General features: G+C 36.7%; 1 protein-coding gene across 3 annotated transcripts in view; it reads right to left on the minus strand.

Moving 5' to 3' along the window:
• Positions 1-251: 251 nt before the first annotated feature.
• Positions 252-22,453, minus strand: part of SAR1B (secretion associated Ras related GTPase 1B) — a 28,670-nt gene continuing 6,468 nt past the window's right edge. For all 3 annotated transcript variants that reach the window (XM_081291351.1, XM_081291352.1, XM_081291353.1), the window contains 6 exons: positions 17,327-17,402; positions 13,875-13,994; positions 7,403-7,468; positions 5,493-5,596; positions 4,325-4,456; positions 252-3,521 (listed from right to left, as the gene is read on the minus strand). In XM_081291351.1, the coding sequence (XP_081147477.1) occupies positions 3,405-3,521; positions 4,325-4,456; positions 5,493-5,596; positions 7,403-7,468; positions 13,875-13,994; positions 17,327-17,384 (597 nt within the window). In that variant the 5' untranslated portion in view covers positions 17,385-17,402 and the 3' untranslated portion in view covers positions 252-3,404. The remainder of the gene's footprint in view (positions 3,522-4,324; positions 4,457-5,492; positions 5,597-7,402; positions 7,469-13,874; positions 13,995-17,326; positions 17,403-22,453) is intronic.

A 22,453-nucleotide genomic window follows, 5' to 3' on the forward strand; every position in this document is an offset into this window, starting at 1 on the left:
ACTTTTCCCTGAAATGATAACTAGAAGTATATTGTTTTTAATGATGAAATTTTTGAAAATAATTTTTTCTTTCTTTTTCTTTTTTCTTTGTGGTACTGGGCCTCATGCCTGTTAGGCAAATGCTTTACCACTGATCTAGTCTAGATCCCTAGCCCAGTGATGGGTTTTAAATGTGATTAATAAAAGCATTTTCCAGAAGACAAGAAACACTATCATCATAGCTAACATCCTATTTTAATGGTTTACAAGTATTTTACATGCTGGAAAGTATCATGAAGAAGTGGAACCAGTGGAAAACAATGTTCTGCCTTTATGTTGTAAACCACAGTAAATCTGTATATGGAGGCAGGAAAACAAAACTAAAATTTAGATCTGTTGCAGGTAATATCTGAATTCAGACATCTTTGGCACTCATTCAAAAAGTTATTGGTTCAACTAAGCCAATGGTGAACAGTATTTTTTTCATATACTTTAGGAGGGCTGGGGATATAGCTCAGTTAGTAGAGTACTTGTCTAGTATGTACAAGGTCCTGGGTTCAATCCCCAAAACCATTAAAAAAAAAAAATCATATATTTTAGAAAACATCTGTTACCAATTTAAAATGCGTCATTTCCATTCTAAAAATTCACTAAGCCAGGTGTGGTGACATATGCCTGTAATTCCAGCAGAGTTGCTAGGAGGCTGAGGCAGGAGAATTGCAAGCTACAGGCCAGTCTCAGCAACTTAGCAAGATCCTATCTCAAAATAATAAATAAAAAGGTAAATAAAAAGGGCTGGGGATGTAGCTCAGTGGTAGTGTGCCCCTGGTTTCAATTCCTAGTACAAAAAAAAAAAAAAAAAAAGATTCACCAAGATAAACTAGATATTATCAACTTAACCACTTATGGTCCAAAAATATAATAAATAGCAGTCATTCAAACAGATGTGGACTTAAAACAACTTTAAGAATATAAAAATGGGCTCAGACTTTACAATTGTAGAGTTTTGGACTTCAGATTTTAGAATGTTGTTTGCATGATGCCTGTTTGTATAAAATCCAGTCTTAACTTGTATACAACAGTGTTAATAACTATACTTTAACAGCTTTTAGTGTGGGGCACAGAATTAACCTCTTTTCCCTACATTTGCCTAGGAAACACTCCACAGGGGCACGTTCATGTACAGAGTTGCCTTCTACATATGTTTCTCTCAATCTGCTTCCTGGAAGGGGAGCTGCGACCTAGTGAATGTGCTCTGGAGGGGTTCTCAGCTCTGGCTGGTTAAATCCTCTGGCTGGGAGTGGAAAGAAAGCTGGATGCAGCTAAGTGTAGCCAGCTCTACTTCTAGAGCCTTGGGACATAAGACTCTTACATTATTGGGAAAATATCCACCATTTAGTGACCTGTTTCTTTGATCCCAGTGTCAGAGCTAGAATGAAGGTTCTCGAACAAACTATTTTACCAAGAACCCGTTAATTTTTTTTCTTTTTACCAATTTATGCCAAAATGATTAGAGTATTATAACAGCTCCTCTAGGAAATACATGCAGAAAGGTATGTCCCTGAAGGTAGTGAAGACACATACCCATGAACAAGATGCAGTTGTTTTCTAATAGGGCTTAGCTCTGTATAGTCAGGATTTTAGGAGCAAATACTGTAAACCATCTGGCACATAAACCAACAGGCTGCAATGTTATTTTCTAATTTTCCCTTAGTGCTACTGATGTTTCTAGGCAGAGAAGAAATTCTTTCATTTTCACTTAGAAACAAGCTGAAAGTGAAATAGAATAGCCAAATTACTAAAACCAAGTGTTAAGAAATGATCTTGTTGGCTTACTAATTCCTTCCAGTCACATTCCTCAATCTGTATCTGCTTCATAGGTTACATTATCAATGACAGAAAGAAATATACCAACTTTGCCTGGGGAAATGGCTGGAGAAAACACTAAGGTTGATATTCAAATTATTCTTGATGGAATTGCAACAATCTCTTCTCAGTGGAACTGGTTAAATATACTATAAAAACTTGCTTATAATCAGAAGAGAACTCTTATGATTCATTTTGGACACTTACCTTTCATCTTATTTTACTCATGATGGGAATCTCAGACATATGAAAAGAACTCAACTTCTTAGGAAATTATAATGCTTTTAAAAACCAACTAAATTTTCATTAGTGAGTCTAACAGTGAGGCTGTAGACACTATCACATAGCAAGTTTTACATCTAAAAACGAGTCTTTGTGATTAAAAAGGAAGAGCTAGCTGATAGCAATTAAGAAAAAAAAAAACCACATTCATTTTCTTCCTACCAGGAAGCAAAGTATCCCAAAGAACGCAGAAGAGCTATAGGATAGAAGTAAAATTCCCACAGAACAAGCTGTTTCTTTGTCCTTAGATATGCAGGTCTATACAACGAAACTGTGCATAGGATCCTACCTGTTGCGTGCCCTGGGAAGTACCTATAAATGAGACTTGTGCCTGTCACTATTTTTGGCGGAGTACAGGTTACCAAACTAGATACCAGTTAGACTTGAGCACTTCAGCATTAGATAACTAGGATGGAACTACAAGGCCTACGAAATTGAGGCTCAACCTTGCATACTGTAGATGTGCTTTTCTTCAGAAGGTTGATCCCACAGGGACTGGGACATACAGTCCACCAGCACTGGCAATGACAGCATTACTGATAAAAATACACATGATTCCAAGAGAAATGTGGTATCAGGTGCAACCAACTACAACTGCTACATTGTAAATGCAAAAGCCTTTAGGGACTTAAACATTATTCTAAATATTCTAAAGGAATTTCCTTTCCCAAAACCCTCTCCTGTATATTAAATATTTTAAAATTTAAGAATATACTTAGTTAAATAAGACACATTCAAATGAAACATTTGCCCAACAAGGATACCAAACATTAGAGTTTGTTTTATTGCATGACGTTTGCATAAGAAAAAGTATTATTGAAAATTGTAAGGCATCATGCAATCATTGATAAGCTAATTATTAACTGTACACTCTGAGAGGCAGACAAATGATCTAAAATTTAAAAACTAGTACCAGAAAAGTACATAAAAAATTTAACATGATGAGCTTTTAAATATGGTTTATATTTGTAGATTCACAATGTTAAAAAGTGCTTCAAATGTACTGCTGCAAAGTTGCTCTTTATAAATGGTGCTGGGGTAAACGTCAGATTATAAACTTTAAAAACTATTTGTATGGAATTAGAAAGCAAACATTGGGATATTCAAACTTACTTGAATCAGTTTTCAATTCTCACTCAAATTAAGTTAATAATCTAAAAAACATCTATTTTAAATCCAACAAAAGTCTATTGAATTCAAGTTATGCATGTTGAGTGATCAAATCTCTGAGTAGGCCTGAATGTGAGACCTGGAGCAGAGGTGGGTTGATGTCGATGTTAATCAATGTACTGTGCCATCCAGCGGAATCCTTCTCCATAACCTTGTCTTTTGAGCACACTGCACATGAAAACTTCTAAAGGTCGGGCATTCAGTTCTTTCAGAGATACATTGCCCTGGAAGAAAAGAGAGACACGTTGGAGCTTTATGAAATAAAAGCTCTACTCCCCAGTAGATAGTAGGTTCTACTTTATGTTTTTAATATTTATCTTTTCATTGTAACTGGACACAATAACTTTATTTTATTTATTTATTTTTATGTGATGCTGAGGATCGAACCCAGGGTCTCACATGTGCTAGGTGAGCACTCTACCACTGAGCCCCAGCCCCAGCCCAAGAATAAAAATATTCTATCATAGAAAAAAATACAAAGTGGCTTCATGGATAATAGAGGTAAACATTCTGAGTAGGTTTATGACCAAACTAGATATTTTTAATGTAAAGCTGACTTATTAAAAAGAAGACAAATGGGTGTGGTGGTGTATGACTATAATCCCAGCAATTTAGGTGGCTGAGGCAGGAGGATGGTGATTTCAAAGCCAGCCACAGCAATTTAGTGAGGCCCTAAGCAACTCAGTGAGATCCTGTCTGTAAATAAAATACAAAAAAAGGGTGGCGATGTGGCTCAGTGGTTAAGTGCCCCTGGGTTCAATCCCCAGTACCAAAGAAAGAAAGAAAAAAAAAAAGCTTGTATAATTTAAAGACACTTTTAAAATATATATATTTTCAATTTTAGATGGACACAATACCTTTATTTTATTTATTTAGTTTTACGTGGTGCTGGGGATCAAACCCAGGGCATCACACATGCTAGGCAAGCACTCTACTTCTGAGCTACAACCCTAGTCCCTAATTTAAAGACACTTTTACTGCAGAATTAAATATTCACATCTGTCAAACCTTTTTTTTTTTTTTTTACCTTTCCTGTTGTCTGACCATATAAACCAAACATTTCTCGTAACCTCTCTTCACTGATAGCTTCAGGTCTGTCGATCTTATTCCCAAGAATCAGTATAGGCACATTAGCAATGGTTTCATCTGTCATTAGTGACTAAAAAAAAAAAAAGAGCAAAAAAATACAAAAACAATCAAGGACTCATTCTCTACATTACACAACATGATGATTTTTCTGGCAAACTTTTCCTACATCTTAAGGTAAATACAATGGACTCATAAATTTGATTCTTATGTCTCCCAAAAGCTCTTTCTGTAAATGTTCATTCTGCTCACTATGAAAATCAATGAGGTAGAGTTGCTACAGCTAACCCCTTGGAGGTGGGCAGACATCGTTTCACTTCTGGTTCTGCTGCTTATGAGTTGCAACCATAGGCAAGTTAGCTTCACAGAAGCTCAGAGAGAATAGAGAATAGTAGCACCTACCTTATGGAATTGATGTGAGAATTAAATGAAGTAATAGTGCACGTCTACAATGCCTGGCACATAGAAGGAATCAGGAACTCCCAGACCATGTCCCATGACCACAGAATCCATTTGGACTATTCCATATAAAGGAGTATTTGTCTGCTCTGGGCAGAGGTATGATTTGCTTCAGTAAAAGCACAGAGCTACTTACCCTTTGGTCCCAGATCTATTTCTGGTCTTATCTGCTATTCCTGAGACCCTTTATAAAGCATCTGATCTGGGAGGGGAAAGGAGAGGTAGCTAAACATGTACCTGCTCACTTTTGGAAGTGGTGACAAAGATGACACGTTATACTATTTCTAAATTCTAGCCAATTCCTGAAGAAATGGCATTCTAAGAAGGACTAGGGACTCAAGATAAACCCCACTCCAAGAATGCAGTACACATGAAATATACTAGGATGGGCACACTTTGTAGAGGGTGAACCCCTAGAAGAGTCTTTAAGAAGGTTGTCTATGTTCATGTTTCCTCAATAGCTACAATTACTGCAAGTAATTCCTGCATTCCGAGTAATCACTACTTAAAGCAATCACTAAGCTCAACAAATTTTCAGGAGTTTCATCAGAGAGTACAGAAAGGCTGCATTCTGACACCATATTTCCAATTTATTTCTTCAGGTTTACCAGAGTGATTTTACTATGCTTAGTTTTAATTATTTAACTTACATCAAGTTCTTCTTTTGATTCTAACAGCCTTTCATGGTCTGCACAATCCACAAGAAATACAATGCCATTGATAGCAGGAAGGTAGTTTTTCCATACTCTTCGGGCTAACAAAAACAATCAGGAGTTAGAGAATTTATTTGCTGGTCAAACCTAGCAGATGGTTTGAATGAAGTGTCCAACAAGATAGTAAAGAATAGCCAGGTGTGGTGGTGCACACCTGTAATCCCAGCGGCTCAGGAGGCTGAGACAGGAGGATCACAGGTTCAAAGCCAGACTTAGCAATGGCAAGGTGCCAGGCAACTTAGTGAGACCTTGTCTCTAAATAAAATACAGAACAGGACTAGGAATGTGGCTCAGTGGTTAAGTGCCTCTGAGGTTCCATCCTCAGTACCAAAAAAAAAAAAGATATTAAGAGTAGTTCTCCAAGGTGGGCACAGTGACACACACTTGTAATCCTAGCAACTTGGGAGGCTGAGGCAGGTGGCTTGCATGTTGGCGGCCAGTCTCTACAACTTAGCAAGACCCTATATCAAAATAAAAAATGAGCTACAGCCCCAGCCCTATTTTGTATTTTATTTAGAAACAGGGTCTCACTGAGTTGCTTAACGCCCCTCGCCATTGCTGAGGCTGGCTTTGAACTCAAGATCTTCCTGTCTCAGCCTCCCAAAATGCTGGGATTACAGACATGGCACACTGCACCCAGCTAGATTATAATTCTTACTAATCTTCACATCCCCAAAATTAATTTATATATATATATATATATATATATATATATATATATATATATATATAAACAATTATTTTATGTATCAAATGTGCTTACACTAGCTACAACCATTTAAAATCCTTTCACATATACATAAGATCAGCTTTTTAGAATGCCCATTAACTCTGTAATATGCATTAGTTATGACTTACTATGTGCTGGACATTGTCAAGTACTTTTGGGGACAAAAAAACAAATTTAGATTTCTGTAGAATTTTAGTCCTACAATTTAATTTAGGAGATAAGACAGTCTTTCCCAAGCTTGCTGCAGACCTGTGCACAAACACTGTAAAGTCTAAGGAAGCTAAACTGAGAGCACTCTAAGCTGGGAGTGGCTTCCCCTGGAAGGCAGCAGAATGTACACTGGGCCCTGAACTAGTTACTTATATACACATGGGGATGGCATGAGCAAAAGCACAGAGATCACTAAGCTTTGGTTTGGATGGACTAAAGAGAATGGGACTGTGTGCAGTAGCTCACACTTAGGCAGGAACATTACCAATTTAAGGCTAGCCTGGGCAAATAGTGAGACCCTATCTCATGATAAAAATTTTTAAAAGACTGGTTATGTAGCTCTGTGGTAGAGGGTTTGCTTACATGCTCAAGGCCCTGGTTTATGCTCAATCCCAGAACCACCAAAAGAAAATAATAATAATAGTAATAATAATAGAAATAAATAAAATACAATAAAATAAAGGGTGAGGGAGGGAGTGGAGAGGAGAATATCAGGGAAAAAAAGACAAGTCCATAGTACATACCAGAGATACTGAATGCCAGGTCAATAAATTTGGCCTTATTATTTTAAGTAATGAATTATCTACTGAAGGTGTTTTCAGAGCAGATACATATTCATAACATAATTACAACAACAGATGATAGGTAGACTGAAGCAGAAAGAATGGAAGCTAAGTTTCACTCATATTTTTAATCACCATAAGCAACTTACACTAAAACTGACCAGGAATATTATGAAAATTACCTCTTGCTTTTAAAGCATTTATCTGGGGGTAATAATAATCCCTAAACTTTAAGTCTACTCTGGCTTTGCTTAAATAGAATGAGATTTCATGCACTGGAACATAATGGCCTTTCAATCAAGTTAAAATAAAACAAAGTGACTGTAATAGTAACAGAATCTTACCTTGAACATGTCCACCCAGATCAAAAGTTGTAAAAGTCATACCAGCAATAGTTAATTCTTCTGAAGCTAAAAAAAAAAAATACAATATTTTTATGATATAAAAATTAGAAATTCATTCAGAACATGCATTATAACTTAATATTTGATTTACTGTAATTACAAATAAGGACAATGAAACATTTAGGAACTAGTAAAAGAATATTTTGTTATGATTAGTTATAATCCAATTAAAACAGATAATATAACACAAAAAATCATAATAGCCAATTCTGATATTCACTATCCATAATAAATCTAACATTTGTTTTTCCTTTTCTCATTTCTGCCGAAAATATTAACCTAGACAATTATGGTTCTGAATTCAAATGACTATTCCAATCTAAAACATTTTCATGTAATTCTTTATTTTAAAGGGGAGTACTGGGGATTGAATTTAGGGTCCTTCAGCCACTGAATCACATCCCCAACCCTATTTTGTACTTTATTTAGAGATAGGATCTCACTGAGTTGCTTAGCCCCTCATTTTTGCAGAGGCTGGCTTTGAACTCATGATCCTCCCACCTCAGCCTCCCAAGCCACTGGGATTATAGGCATGCACCACTGTATCCAGCTCTTGTAATTCTTCTTAAATGATGCAGGTGAAATAATCTAATAATATTTTCTTATGGCCATCATAAAACATTCTTCCCCCAGGTATTCTACCATTGAGCAATATCCCCAGTCCCAAGACAGTCTAAAAGCAAACAGAATTTATAATAAAAAACTGGAAACATTACTTCTTCAAATTTTTTCTGCTCTCTCCTTTCTCCTTCTGGAATTTCACTTACAAGTCTCTTACACTACCTGATATTGTCTTATAAGTCACTGAGGCTCTTTTTATTTTCCTTTCATTTTTCTCTCTGTGCTTCATTCTTTTTTTTTTTTTTTTTTTTTTGTAAGCAGCAAAGAAGTGTTTATTGCGAGCTAGTTCGGTCCTCTGCGCATACACAGAACTGGTGACACTGAGAGACCTCTGTGCTTCATTCGGTATAGTGCCTATCACTGGTCTTTCCTTCTGCAGTATTGGCACTGTCTAATTTGCTGTTAATCCTATCCAAAGAAATTTTCATTGTCAGAAGTTTCATTTGGGGGCTGGGGATATGGCTCAAGTGGTAGCGCGCTCGCCTGGCATGCGTGCGGCCCGGGTTCGATCCTCAGCACCACATACAAAGATGTTGTGTCCGCCAAAAACTAAAAAATAAATATTAAAATTCTCTCTCTCTCTCACACTAAAAAAAAAAAAAAATTTTTTTTAAAAGTTTCATTTAGGGCTGGGCATGATGGTGCAGGCCTAATCACAGAAATTTGGGAGGCTGAAGCAGGAGAATCACAAATTCAAAAACAGCGTCAGCTACTTAGCAAGACTCTATCTCAAAACAAAAAATAAAAATGGCTGGGGATGTGGCTCAGTAATTAAGTGCCCCTGGGTTCAATCCTTGGTTAAAAAAAAAAAAAAAAAGTTCCACTTGGTTCCATCTTCCATTTCTCTCCTCATTAAGTACATGTTTTCCTTTAAATCCTTGGGCATACAACAGCTTTTTTTTTTTTTTTTAGAGAGAAAGATAATTTTTTAATATTTATTTTTTATATTTTTAATATTTATCTTTATTTTATTTTTATATGGTGCTGAGGATCAAACCCAGCGCCCTGCGCATGCCAGGCGAGCGCGTTACTGCTTGAGCCACATCCCCAGCCCACAACAGCTGTCTTAATGACCTTATCTGTCTATTCCATCGTCTTCTATCACTTTTGGGTTTGTTTCTTCTGATTGCATTTTATCCTCACTTCTCTAGTTCTTTACATGTCTAGTAATTTTAACAATGGATGCTAAATTTTGTTGTATTTCTTTGGATTTTGCCTTGGAGGACTGTAAATTGCTTGTAGATTTTTATGTTCTGTTAGGAAAAAACAGCTTTTCTTTGGGGCTACTTTAGCCCCACTACTAAAGTATGATCCCTCTGGGTCCTTTATTCAATGCCTGTGTATCTGATCAAATATGCCCATTCTAGCTAGTAGGACTTGAATATTCACAGTCCTTTGTGAGCTTTAGTAATGATTTGGCTGATAGCTCCCTATAATTTGTTCTTTCTCCAGAAATGATTCCTTGATTAATCTTTTTTTTTTTTTTTAAAGAGAGAGTGAGAGAGGGGAGAGAGAGAGAGAGAGAATTTTTTTTTTAATATTTATTTTTTAGTTCTCGGCGGACACAACATCTTTGTTGGTATGTGGTGCTGAGGATCGAACCTGGGTCGCATGCATGCCAGGCGAGCCCGCTACCGCTTGAGCCACATCCCCAGCCCCCCTGATTAATCTTGTGGAGTTTTTGTTCTATGCATGTACAGAATGGTGTTCAGCCATGCACATTTCTAGAGTTATTTCTCTCAAGCTCCCCCTTCCCTCCCAACAAACTCTCATTACTTTGGCCTCCCCAAAGTCTGTTTTCTTGTCTCCAACTTAGCAAGACTAGAGGGCTATGTTTGGGTTTCCTTTCTTTGCACAATGGTCTGAAAATTACCTCCTATTAGAAAGCTAGAATAAAGAAGTCTTCCTTCTTTCAGGAATTATAATCTTGTACAATTGCCCAATCCTTGAAAACAGTTGTAGTCATATGATTTTTCTGTCTAGTTATCTAATCATTTATAATGAAAGAATAATTTCATACTGTTACTCTTCCTTCTAGACCAGAAACAGAAGTTCCCCCATAATTACAGTGGAAGTGCTAGTGTTAACTACTCTAGCTCAGAGTAGTTTATTTTATTAACAGACTATTGTTAGAGTAGCAAATGAATTAAATATTTATATAATCATTGTTCAAAATCACTAACCATAAGGAAAAGATAATGCTTGGATATGGCTGGCAAACCACTTCTATGGTCATAATCACCAATACACTCTTCGTTCTGTTTTTTTTTTTTTTTTTTAAAGTCCTGGTTTAATTAAGATACAGAACACTGTTAAAACATCCCAGAAAAGTCCCCAATTGACTCCTCCCAGTTAATTACCAGCTCCACCCCCAGAAACAAACATTAATCTGAATTCTATCACCATAGGTTAGTTTTGCCTGTTCTCAAATATGAGATAAATATACAGCAGGTAACTTTTGGTGATCAGCTTATTCTGTGTAGTATAATATGACTGAATGTAGTTTATCCCCTTTCTTGCTGAGTTGTATCCCACTGCATATTCATTCTTTTTTAAATAGACATCTGAGGTGTTTCTAGTTTTTTGGCAACTACAAAATAAAGCTGGATTAAAGACTCCTGTATAAACTTTTTGGTAAATATGTTTTCATTTTTCCTGGATAAAACACCTAAAGTAGAATTGTTATATCACAGTTTATATGTATGTTACCTTTTTTTTTTTTTTTTTTGTGGTGCTGGGGATTGAACCCAGGGCCTTGTGCATGCAAGGCAAGCACTCTACCAACTAAACTATATCCCCAACCCTCACATATATTCATATATATATATATATATATATATATATATATATATATATATATACATACATACACACACAATTTTTTAGTTGTAGTTGGATACAATACCTTTATTTTATTCATTTTTATGTGGTGCTGAGGATCGAACCCAGGGCCTTGCAGGTGCTAGGTGAGCACCCTACTGCTGAGCTCCAGCCCCTCACATATTCTTTTAATTAAAAAATGTGAGCTGAAATTAATGTTAGCTGCAGCAAAGTGAAGACAGCATCTGTTTAGTGCCACTGCTGTATCCCTAGCATTTAGAAAAATGTTTGGTTTTGAAGTAAGTACTCAATATTTGGTGAATAAATGAAAGACAGCAACATCAAAAAGTAAGAAAGCAACTTACACCACTCTGTAGGTCTCTTCTAATTCTGCTGTTTTTGCAATTTTATATATTAAATTTCACCATGATCATTTTCTCTAACAGTATTGTTCTTGTATCAGAATCTTATTTATCAAGCCCCCCCTCTTCTAATATAAAAAAGATTTATCAATTTTATGAAATGTTCCTTTTCTTTTTTTTTAAGAGAGTGAGAGAGAGAGGGGGACAGAGAGAGAGAATTTTAATATTTATTTTTTTTTCTTAGTTCTCGGCGGACACAACATCTTCGATTGTATGTGGTGCTGAGGATCAAACCCGGGCCGCACGCACGCTAGGCTTGAGCCACATCCCCAGCCCCGAAATGTTCCTTTTCTAACAATAGTTTTATGAAAAAAAATAGTTTTGTTCTGTTCTCCTTCCTTAGTCATTTTTCACCCCCACTACAGGGGATTGAACAAGGGCACTCTACCACTGAGCTACATTTCGAGTCTTTTTTATTTTGATATAGATTCTCACTAGAGTTTGGCCTTAAACTTACTTCCTCAGTCTCCAGAACAGCTGGGATTATAGGTGGGTGTTACCACACCTGCTCTTTGAACATTTACTGAACAACTATTATCTGCTTTTTGGTCTAGTTTTCAATTTCATACTCCTTATTAAAGCTACACTGGCTCTGATATGTGACTTCTAACAAACAATAAGGCAGGGAGAGAAAAGAAGTTCATTAGATTACACAAAAGAGAATGAAAGGAAAGAAGGAGGGATGAGAATAGGAAAGACAGTAGAATGAATTGGACATAACTTTCCTACATTCATATATGAATACATGACCAGTGTTCATGTACAACCATAAGAATGGGAAGTTACACTCTATGTATGTATAACATGACAGAAACAAACTGTCATGTATATCTAAAGAGAACAAGTTTAAACACATACACACACACACACACACATATACACAAAACAAAATTAAAAAAAAAAATAAATAAAGCTACACCAGGCTGGGATTACAGCTCAGTGTTAGAGCACTTGCCTAGTATATGCAAGGACCTGGGTTCCATTGCTGGCACCACAATAAATAAATACACTCCTTAATCCATCATTAATCTTTTTTTTTTCCCAGGGCTGAGGATCAGACTCAGGGCCTTGCGTGTGCTAGGCAAGCGCTCTGCCACTGAGCTAAATCCCCCAACCCCACATCATTAGTCTTGTATTATCTTTCTTTAAACATTGTACCTACCTGATTTATAATCTTTCACTAGCAAAAGTAAGGTCACAGGTATGTATAAATTCATTTTAGGCCGGGCATGGTGGCATACACCTATAATCTCAGTGGCTCAAGAGGCTAAGGCAGGAGGATCACAAGTTCAAAACTAGCCTCAGCAACTTAGCAAGGCCCTAAGCAATCCAGAAAGACCCTGTCTCCACATAAAAAGGGCTGAGGATGTGGGTCAATGGTTAAATGTCCCTGGGTTCAATCTTGAGTATCCCTCTACCCCAAATCATTTTAACATTAACTTTACTTTCTAAAACACACTCATTATATAAACTTATATCAGGATGGTATGCATTAAGTAATTTATAAGATGATTACTAATGTCTTTCTAAAAGAAAATAGGAAAGTACTTTAAAAATTGCTTTACAATTTTCTTTTTTTTTAAAAAAATATTTTTAGTTGTAGATGGACATAATAACTTTATTATTTATTTTTATGTGGTGGTGAGGATTGAACCCAGTGCCTCATACATGCTAGGCAAGTGCTCTACCACCGAGCACAACCCCAGCCCCTGCTTTACAATTTTCTACATCAGTACATGCCCTGTTTTTTGGCATAATTCTATAGTGTTTATTTTTAAAATATTTATTTATATCGTGGCACCAGGGATTAAACTAGGGGCCTGGTGCATGCTAGCCATTTGCTGTACTTCTGAGCTACATCCTTAGCCTCCATCAGCCTCACATCCTTTAGCATGGGTTTATATTAGATATTGTTGACATGTTCAGGAATAAAAAAATAACTGAGTAACAAGTTGAGCGATACCGGCAATGTATAAAACCATAAACTATCTACTGAGCAAGTGATTAAAATAGTTTGGTTTTAAAATACATAAGAGGGCTAGGGATGTGGCTCAAGCGGTAGCGCGCTTGCCTGGCATGCATGCGGCCCGGGTTCGATCCTCAGTACCACATACAAACAACCATGTTGTGTCCGCCGATAACTAAAAAATAAATATTAAAAAATTCTCTCTCTCTCTCTCTCCCTCTATCGCTCTCTCTTTAAAAAATAAATAAATAAATAAATAAAATACATAAGAAATTCAGGCTATGTAAACAAGATAATCACGACTATATACTGATCATGTCATAATCTCTGAGAATTTTTTAAAGTTTTTTAGCTAGAAAAGGAAGTAGTAATAGATAAAATAGTATGAGTATTATTTGAAGACCTAAATATATTCCTTGGAAGCTAGGTAAATTATTATTTATTATACTATTTTAGGAACAGTTCACACAAACTGATCATAATATATCCATCAAAAACAAACAAAACAAATCCCTTTTGGTTACTGCATATGACTCAGCATCACTTTAATCAAGTATTATGTCAGATGGGGGAATATACTTACTCGGATGTAAGGTTGGGACATGTTGTCCAAGTCTGTCATCTTTTAGCATGTGTAGCAATGTTGTTTTTCCCGCATTATCCAGTCCAAGAAATACCAATTTACCGGTTTTCTTATATAATCCTGTAGATTAAAAGCTCTGATTAGTCAAAGTGATATTGACATAGATTATCCAAATGACTTTAAATTTTGCCTGAATAAGCATGAATTTCTAAATTTATTTTCAGTCTTAACAGAACTATTTTACATCTATTCATGATTTGGGACTTCAAATAATTAAAAAACTAAACTTGACAACAGTTGGTGAAATATTTGTATTTCCTAAACATATCTGCAATAGTAAAAAGCTGATACATTCACAATTTAGGGGTAAAATCTGTGTTCTCTATTAGAAAAACACTGAAAAAATACTTGATATCATGTATTTATAAAGCTAGACTGAGGAAAAAAATGTTTGTTTGTTTTTGTTATTAGGGATTAAACCCAAAAGAACCCTAATACTGAGCTATATCCCCAGCCCTTTTTATTTATTTATTTATTTATTTTTTAAGTTGTAGATGGATACGATCTTTATTTATTTATTTTTATGTGGTGCTGAGGATCAAACCCAGTGCCTCATGTGTGTGAGGCAGGCACTCTACCACGGAGCTACAACACCAGACCAGCCCTTTTTATTTTTTATTTCGAGAGAGGGTCTTACTAAGTTGCTTAGGGCCTCACTAAATTGCTGAGGCTGGCCTTGAACTTGCAATTCTGCCTCAGCCTCCCCAGTTGCTGGGATTATAGGTATGTACCACCCTACCCAGCAAGGATAATTTTTTTTTTTTATTGCTGGTGCTGGGAATTGAACCCAGGGCCTTGTGCATGTCAGGCAAGCACTCTACCAACTGAGCTATATCCCCAGCATGAAGGAAATTTTTTAATAAAGTTTTGTTTTGTTTAAAATTCTGGGGATGGAGGATTCTATCTCTGAGCCATATCCCCAGCATTTTAAAAATTTATCTATTTATTTATTTATTTAAATTTATTTGGTACCAAGAATTAAACCCTTAGCCATGTCCCCAGCCCTTTTTTTAAATAATTTTTTTGGTAGTTGTGTATGGACAGAATGCCTTTATTTTACTATTTATTTTTATGTGGTGCTAAGGATTGAACCGAGTGTCTCAATTTGCCACTGAGCTACAGTCCCAGCCCCCAGCTATTTTTATATATTTTTTATTTTGAGACAACATCTGGCTACATTACTTAGGGCCTTGATAAGTTACTGAGGCTAGCTTTGAACTTGTGATCCTCCTCTCAGCCTCCAGGGCCACTGGAATTACAGGTCTGTGCCACCATGCCCAACCCAGTCCTTTAAAAAAAAAATTAAATTTTTTCATTTTAGGCCAAGGTCTTACTAAATTGCTGAAGTTGGACTTTAACATTTGATCTTGTCTCAGCATTTCAAGTCATTGGAATTACAGTCCTGTGTCACCATGCCTGATTAAAAACAGATTTTTTTTTTCATGAATGAAAACAAGTATTTTTGGTGAAAAAATAACAGTGAGCATTCTTTCAGCTAAAAAGTTAAAAGGTTAATGTTGAATTTAATTTAACTTACTAAATTAGACTAAATGGTTGATCATAGGATTATATAAAACTAAGCTATAACAACAGAAACAAAAATCCCAAGTATATAATCTTAGACATATCAATGAGGCAATGATAAATTTATAAATGCTGAAAATGCAGCATTGACCAATTTATAGTAGACTGGCATTTAAAAGCTAAATATTGAACTTCATTCCTTTTTTGCTAGTACTGGGGATCAAACCCAGAGCCTCACACATGCTAGGCAACCATTCCACCATTGAACAACATCTACAGCTCTGTTTTATTTTGGAACAAGGTCTTGATAAACTGCCCAGCCTGGCCTTGAATTGGTGATCCTCCTGCCTGAACCTCTGAGCAGCTGGGATTACAGGTGTGTACCACCATGTCTGGCCTTAACTTTACTTTTTAAAATCAAATTTTGAGGCTAGGACTTAAACCCAGGGCCTCACACAGTCTAAGCATATACTTTACCACTAAGCTATACCCTCAACCTTCAACTTTCTTAGGTGCTTAGTTTTCTAACCCCATAGAATTGCAAGAGAACACAGGACTTATCTTTACTCATGGCAGAAGCTCAAAAAAATATTTACTCAATTAATAAATGAGGTTTTTAGGATATTAAGCACTTATGGTTTTTCTTTCTTTTTTTTTCTTATTCTGCTTTCCCCTTTAATTTTTTATAATATTTTTTATTTGTTCTAATTAGTTACACATGACAATAGAATGCATTTTGACACATCATACTCAAATGGAGGCTTATGATTTTTCTTGTGCATTTGTGTGTGTTACGTGTGTGGTACTGGGGACTGAGCCCAGGGTACACTACCACTGAGCTACATCCCCAGACCTTTTTATTTTTTTATTTTGAGAAAAAGTATCACTAAATTGCCAAGGCTGACCTCAAACTTATGATAGTCCTGCCTCAGCCTCTTAAGTAGCTAGATTACAGATGTGCAATTGACTACAAAATTTATTTCCTTTGTCAAGAAAATGCTCATGGAAGAAGAAATATTTATATAGGAGATATAATTCTGTAAGCACTGTGACCTGTCTGAAACTATGCCATGAAATCCAGTTCAAAAGATTGATGATTACAGAGAGACTAAATGCAGGGTAAAATTTGAAAATCAGGAGACTGGCAATATCTTCAAATGTTTGTTAATTATTCCAATAATAAAGCCACATATATACACACACACACACACACACACACACACACATATACATACATACACACACACACACATATATACATACATACACACACACACACATATATACATACACACACACACACACACACACACACACACACATATGTATGTATATATTAACAGAAGTTAATTTGGCCAGGCACAGTGGTGCATACCTGTAATTCCAGCTATTAGGAGGCTAAGGCAGGAGAATTGCAAGTTTGAGACTAGCAGAGGCAACAAAAAATCTAAAGGGCTGGGGATGTAGCTCAGTGGTAAATTGTCTCTGGTTCTTGGCGGGGTGGGGTGAGGGAAGGGGTAAAAGGGATGAATAATTAATGTGATTGTTATGATTTTAAACCTTGCATTCTTGCTGGGCATTATATGCCTATAATCCCAGCTGCCTGGGCAGCTGAGGCAGGAGGATCACAAACTCAAGGCCAGCCTGAACAATTTAGCAATACCCTGTCTCAAAGATAAAAAGGGCTGCGGAGGTAGCTCTGTGGTAAAACATCACTGGATTCACCTACAGTACCACAAAAAATAAATAAGCAAAAAAGCTTGCATTCTTAACTACTGGCTTATATATAGAGGCTCTATGCAAATAAGCATACTTATATATAAACAGATTAAATGGGATAACTATAGAGAACAAAGGGCCGCCATTACCTAAAAACTGTAGTACACTGCTGAACCCACTGTAAATCCAATCGAATATGAAAGACATATCCAAATCTTACAGGGTCTGAAAAAGAGTTTTGAATTTAGTAGTCAACATTATATACCAATATTCATTAAACACTAACACCAACTCTGAATAAACAATACTACAACAATCTTACTATAAAGAGTTAAGCACTATTATCCAGGCCCCCATAACTTAATAGATATTGACACATAAAAAAGGAAAATGTCATTATAATACTAAGTAGAGAATGTTCTATATCCATCTAAGTAGCAAAATGATAGAGAATTACAACAATCTGAACTAAAAAGAAAGGGGCAAAAAGGCACACAGTTCATGGCAGTATAAAATAGTACCAATTTTTTCTTCTTTTTCTGGAGGAGAGGGGTGGTACTGAGGACTGAACCCAGGGTCAGTCTACAACTGAGTTACATAACCAACCTTCTTTTCTTTTCCTTCCTTCCTTCCTTCTTTTCTTTCTTGATAGGGTCTTGCTATATTGCCATGCTGGGGTCTGAACCCAGGGTACTCTACCACTGAACTCTCATCCTCCTGCCTGGCCTTGAGTTGCTAGATTATAGGTGTGTGCCACAGTCCCTGGCTTAGTGTAAATCTTTTTCTTTTATTTTTCTTTCTAAAAATTTTTTTTCTTTTTTCTTTCGGTACTGGGGATTGAACCCAGGGGCGCTTTGTCACTGAGCTACATCCCCAGCCCTTTATAATGTTTTATTTTGAGACAGGGTCTCACTAAGTTACTTAGGGCCTACCCAAGTTGCTGAGGCTGGTCTTGAATTTGCAATCCTCCTGTATCAGCCTCCTAAATTACTGGGATTATAAGAGTGTGCCATCGTGCCTGGTAGTACAAATCTTTTTCAAAACCAATTTGGCAATGTATCTGTTGATATAATTTGATCCAAGAATTCTTTATAAATTATCCTAAACGTAGAGAATCATTATGCATAAATATACTCTTCATTAGTGTTACTTAAGAAAAATTTTGAAGCCAGGTATGGTGGTACATACCTATAATCTCAGCAACTTGTGAGGGTGAGACAGAAAGATCATAAGTTCAAGGCCAGCCTCAGCAAATTAGCAAGGCCCTCAGCAACTTTGGTGAGACCCTATTTCAAAATAAAAAACATAGGGCTGGGGATGTGGCTCAAGCGGTAGCGCACTCGCCTGGCATGCGTGCGGCCCGGGTTCGATCCTCAGCACCACATACCAACAAAGATGTTGTGTCCGCCGAGAACTAGAAAATAAATATTAAAAAAAAAATTCTCTCTCTCTCTCTCTCTCTCTCTCTCTCTCTCTCTCTCCCACTCTCTCTTTAAAAAAATAAAATAAAAAACATAAAGGACTGGGGATGTATCTCAGTGGTAAAGCACCCCTGGGTTAAATCCCCAGTACAAAAAAAAAAAAAAAAAAAATTGGAGAAAATCTATGTTCAGTAAGTTAAATAAATTATACTATATACAGCCATGGGACATTTACTACATTCTTGTAGTGGGTATTGGAGGGAGAAAGGAGGAAGAGCAGAGAGAAAAGAAAGAGGATATTTTTGTTTGTTTTGTCCTGAAGCCTTTTTCTTTTCTTTTTTTCAATTGCTTTTATTTTTTTAAATACATGACAGTGGAATGCATCACAAGTCTTATTACACATATAAAACACAATTTTGTATATAAAGTATGTTCACATCAATTCCTGTCTTCATACATGCACTTTGGATAATGATGTCCATCACATTCCACAATCATTGCTAATCCTCTGCCCCCTCCCTTTCCTTCTCACCCCTCTGCCCTATCTAGAGTTCTTCTATTCCTTCATGCTCCCTCTCCCTATCCCACTATGAGTCAGTCACCTTATATCAGAGAAAATATTCGCCATTTGTTTTTTTGGGGATTGGCTAACTTCACTTAGCATTATCTTCTCCGATGCCAGCCATTTACCTGCAAATGCCATGACTTTACTCTCTTTTATTGCTAAGTAATATTCCATTGTGTATATACACATTTTTAATCCATTCATTTATTGAAGGGTATCTGGGTTGGTTCCACAGTTTAGCTATTGTGAATTGTGCTGCTATAAACATTGATATGGCTGTGTCCAAGAAAGAGGATATTTTTATAAGAAGGTTGTGGTAATGAAAAAAGAGTTTCCAAGTCTGATTATACCTGTGTGGAATAAAGACCCTTTTTTTTTTTTAAAATAGCAAGTGGTGCTAAGTGGTAAATTTCTTGTCTGTGGGCTGGGGATGTGGCTCAAGCGGTAGCGCGCTCGCCTGGCATGCATGCGGCCTGGGTTCGATCCCCAGCACCACATACCAACAAAGATGTTGTGTCCGCCAAAAACCAAGATAAATAAATAAATAAATTTAAAAAAAAAATTTCTTGTCTGTTATCTTTCTGTATTTTTCAAATTTTAATCATATTGCTCAATGCTAAATTTTTTTTAAATCATAGAAAATAAAATATAGCTTAGTTCATTATTTACTTAACAGATTTGATAAACTAATAGAGTAATATGGGAAATATGAGAAAAAGCCTCTTGAGAGAAGAAGGATCACACATATAAAAATATAAAAAAGGTCAACAAAGTTCATTTTTCAGATAGGAATAAAAGAACAGGCCTGAAACTTGGGTCAAGTTCAAAATTTTTCAAGGGTGTGCTGTCTTTATCATTCTTTAGACAAGTATGACATACACACACACTATTTAAAATGTTTTTTTATATCTGTATATAAAAAAAGAGAGAAACCAATCTTGCTTTTTAAAAATATTTTTAGCTATAGATGGACACAATATCTTTATTTATATTTTTATGTGGTGCTGAGAATCTAACCCAGTGCCTCACATATGCTAGGCAAGTGTTCTACCACTAAGCTACAACCTCAGCCCCCAATCCTGCTTCTTAAAAAAGAGAAATCAATCCTGCTTCTTAAAAAAGAGAAATCAATCCTGCTTCTTATGTTTCTACTCAAAGCCCTATGTCCACAATTCTACAGAGGGCAACAAAGTGCAGTTAAGGAAAGCCTTCTGGGATAATAGTTAGCCTGAGTCTTAAAGATTAAGTAGGAATTTGCTAGAAGGTTGTGAAGAACTTACAGTGTACAGAGGTGTAAAACTGAATAGGTAAGGTCAAAGGTCAAGTATGGTTGGGTGACACAATTGTGACAGAGTTGAACAGAGAGTAAAAATCAATGGGTGCTAACTAGTGAGACAGGAGCCAGAGTAATAGGAACCACTGAGTCAAGAACTTTTTTGTCACCAGGTATGGTGGCATGTACCTGCAGTCTGAGCTTCTCAGAAGGTTTAGGTAGCAATGTCTGAGCCCAGGAGTTTAAGGCCAGCTTGGGAAACAGAGTGAGACTCTATCTCCTTAAAAAAAAAAAAAAAAAGTGGCAGGGTGGGGGCAATGGAGATGTAGTTCAGTGGTAGAGTACTTGACTAATATGCATAAGGTTTTGTTTTGTTTTGTTTTGTTTAGAGAAGAGAGAATTTTAATATTTATTTTTAAGGTTTTGGCCGACACAACATCGTTGTTTGCATGTGGTGCTGAGGATCGAACCCGGAGTCGCACTCATGCCAGGTGAGCGCGCTACCGCTTGAGCCACATCCCCAGCCCCAAGGTTTTGGGTTCTAGCCTAAGAACATCAAAAATAATCCTTAGGGAAACTTTGATATATACCACAATGGAACATTACTCAGCATTAAAAGAGAAGAAAATCATGGCATTTGCAGGTAAATGGATGGAGTTGGAGAATATAATGCTAAGTAAGGCAAGCCAATCCCAAAAAACCAAAGGCCCAATGTTTTCTTTGAGGATGTTGACTCATAATGGCCATGGGGGGAGGATGGGAGGAATGGAGGAACTTTAGATAGGGCAAAGAGGAGGGAGTGGAAGGGAGGGGGCAAGCAGGTAGGAATGATGGTGGAATGAGTTAGACATCATTACCCTAAGTACATGTATGAAGACACGAATGGTGTGAAAATACTTTGTGTACAATCAGTGACTTGAAAAATTGTGTTCTATATGTGTATTATGAAATGAACTGCATTCTGCCATCATGTATAACAAATTGGAATAAATACATAATTTTAAAAAATAATCCTTATATAACATTCCTGACAACCATCTGTTTTTTGGGGGGTGGCACCAGGGATTAAACCCAAGAGCACTTAACCACTGAGCAACATCCCCAGTCCTAATTTTTGAATTTTATTTAAAGACACAGTCTCACTGAGTTGCTGAGGCTGGCTTTGAACTCTCAATCTTCCTACCTCACCTCCCGAGCCGAGCTGCTAGGATTATAGACATGCACACCCCAGCTCCCAGCCCTTTTTTATATTTTATTAGAGACAGGGTCTCGCTGAGTTGCTTAGGGCCTTGCTAAATTGCTGAGGCTGGTTTTGAACTCACAATCCTTCTGTCTCAGCTTCTCACTTTAGCCTCCCAAGCTGCTCAGATTACAGGTATTCACCAACACAACCAGTTCTAACTACCACCTTCATCTCAAAATGTGTCTCTAGCCATCTTTTTTGAGGGGAAAAAGTACTGGGGATTGAACTCAGGTGCACTCAGCCACTAAGCCACATCCCTAGCCCTATTTTGTATTTTATTTAGAAACGGGGTCTCACTGAGTTGCTGTTGCTGAGGTTGGCTTTGAACTCGCAATCCTCCTGTCTCAGCCTCCACTATGATTACAGGCAAGCGCCACTGGCTCTATCCATACATTGCCTCCAGAATGGCTTTACCAAAATTTTATCTTGGACTTGACTTGTTATGTTTTCAGGGTGACCATAACTATCAGTCTGCTGAAGAGACTCTCAGCTCATACCTATTATATCTCTGTAATTTTTAATAGTGCTTCCGTCACTCAGAAAGGCCCCTGTTTAGATGATAAATTATTTGGCCATCTAAATTATGCAGTGGATGAAGAGCCATCAGTGGTTTTTTTTTTTTTTTTTTTTTTTTTGTGTGTGTGTGTGTGTATTAACCTTTTTTCTTTAAATCTATTTATGTATTTATTTATATGTGGTGCTGAGAATTAAACCTAGTGCCTCACAAATGCTAGGCAAGCACTCTACCACTGAGCTAAAACCACAGCCCCCACC

The sequence above is a fragment of the Spermophilus citellus genome, assembly GCF_964194105.1.
Source record: "Spermophilus citellus genome assembly, chromosome: 1".
In the NCBI taxonomy this organism is placed as follows: Eukaryota; Metazoa; Chordata; class Mammalia; order Rodentia; family Sciuridae; genus Spermophilus; species Spermophilus citellus.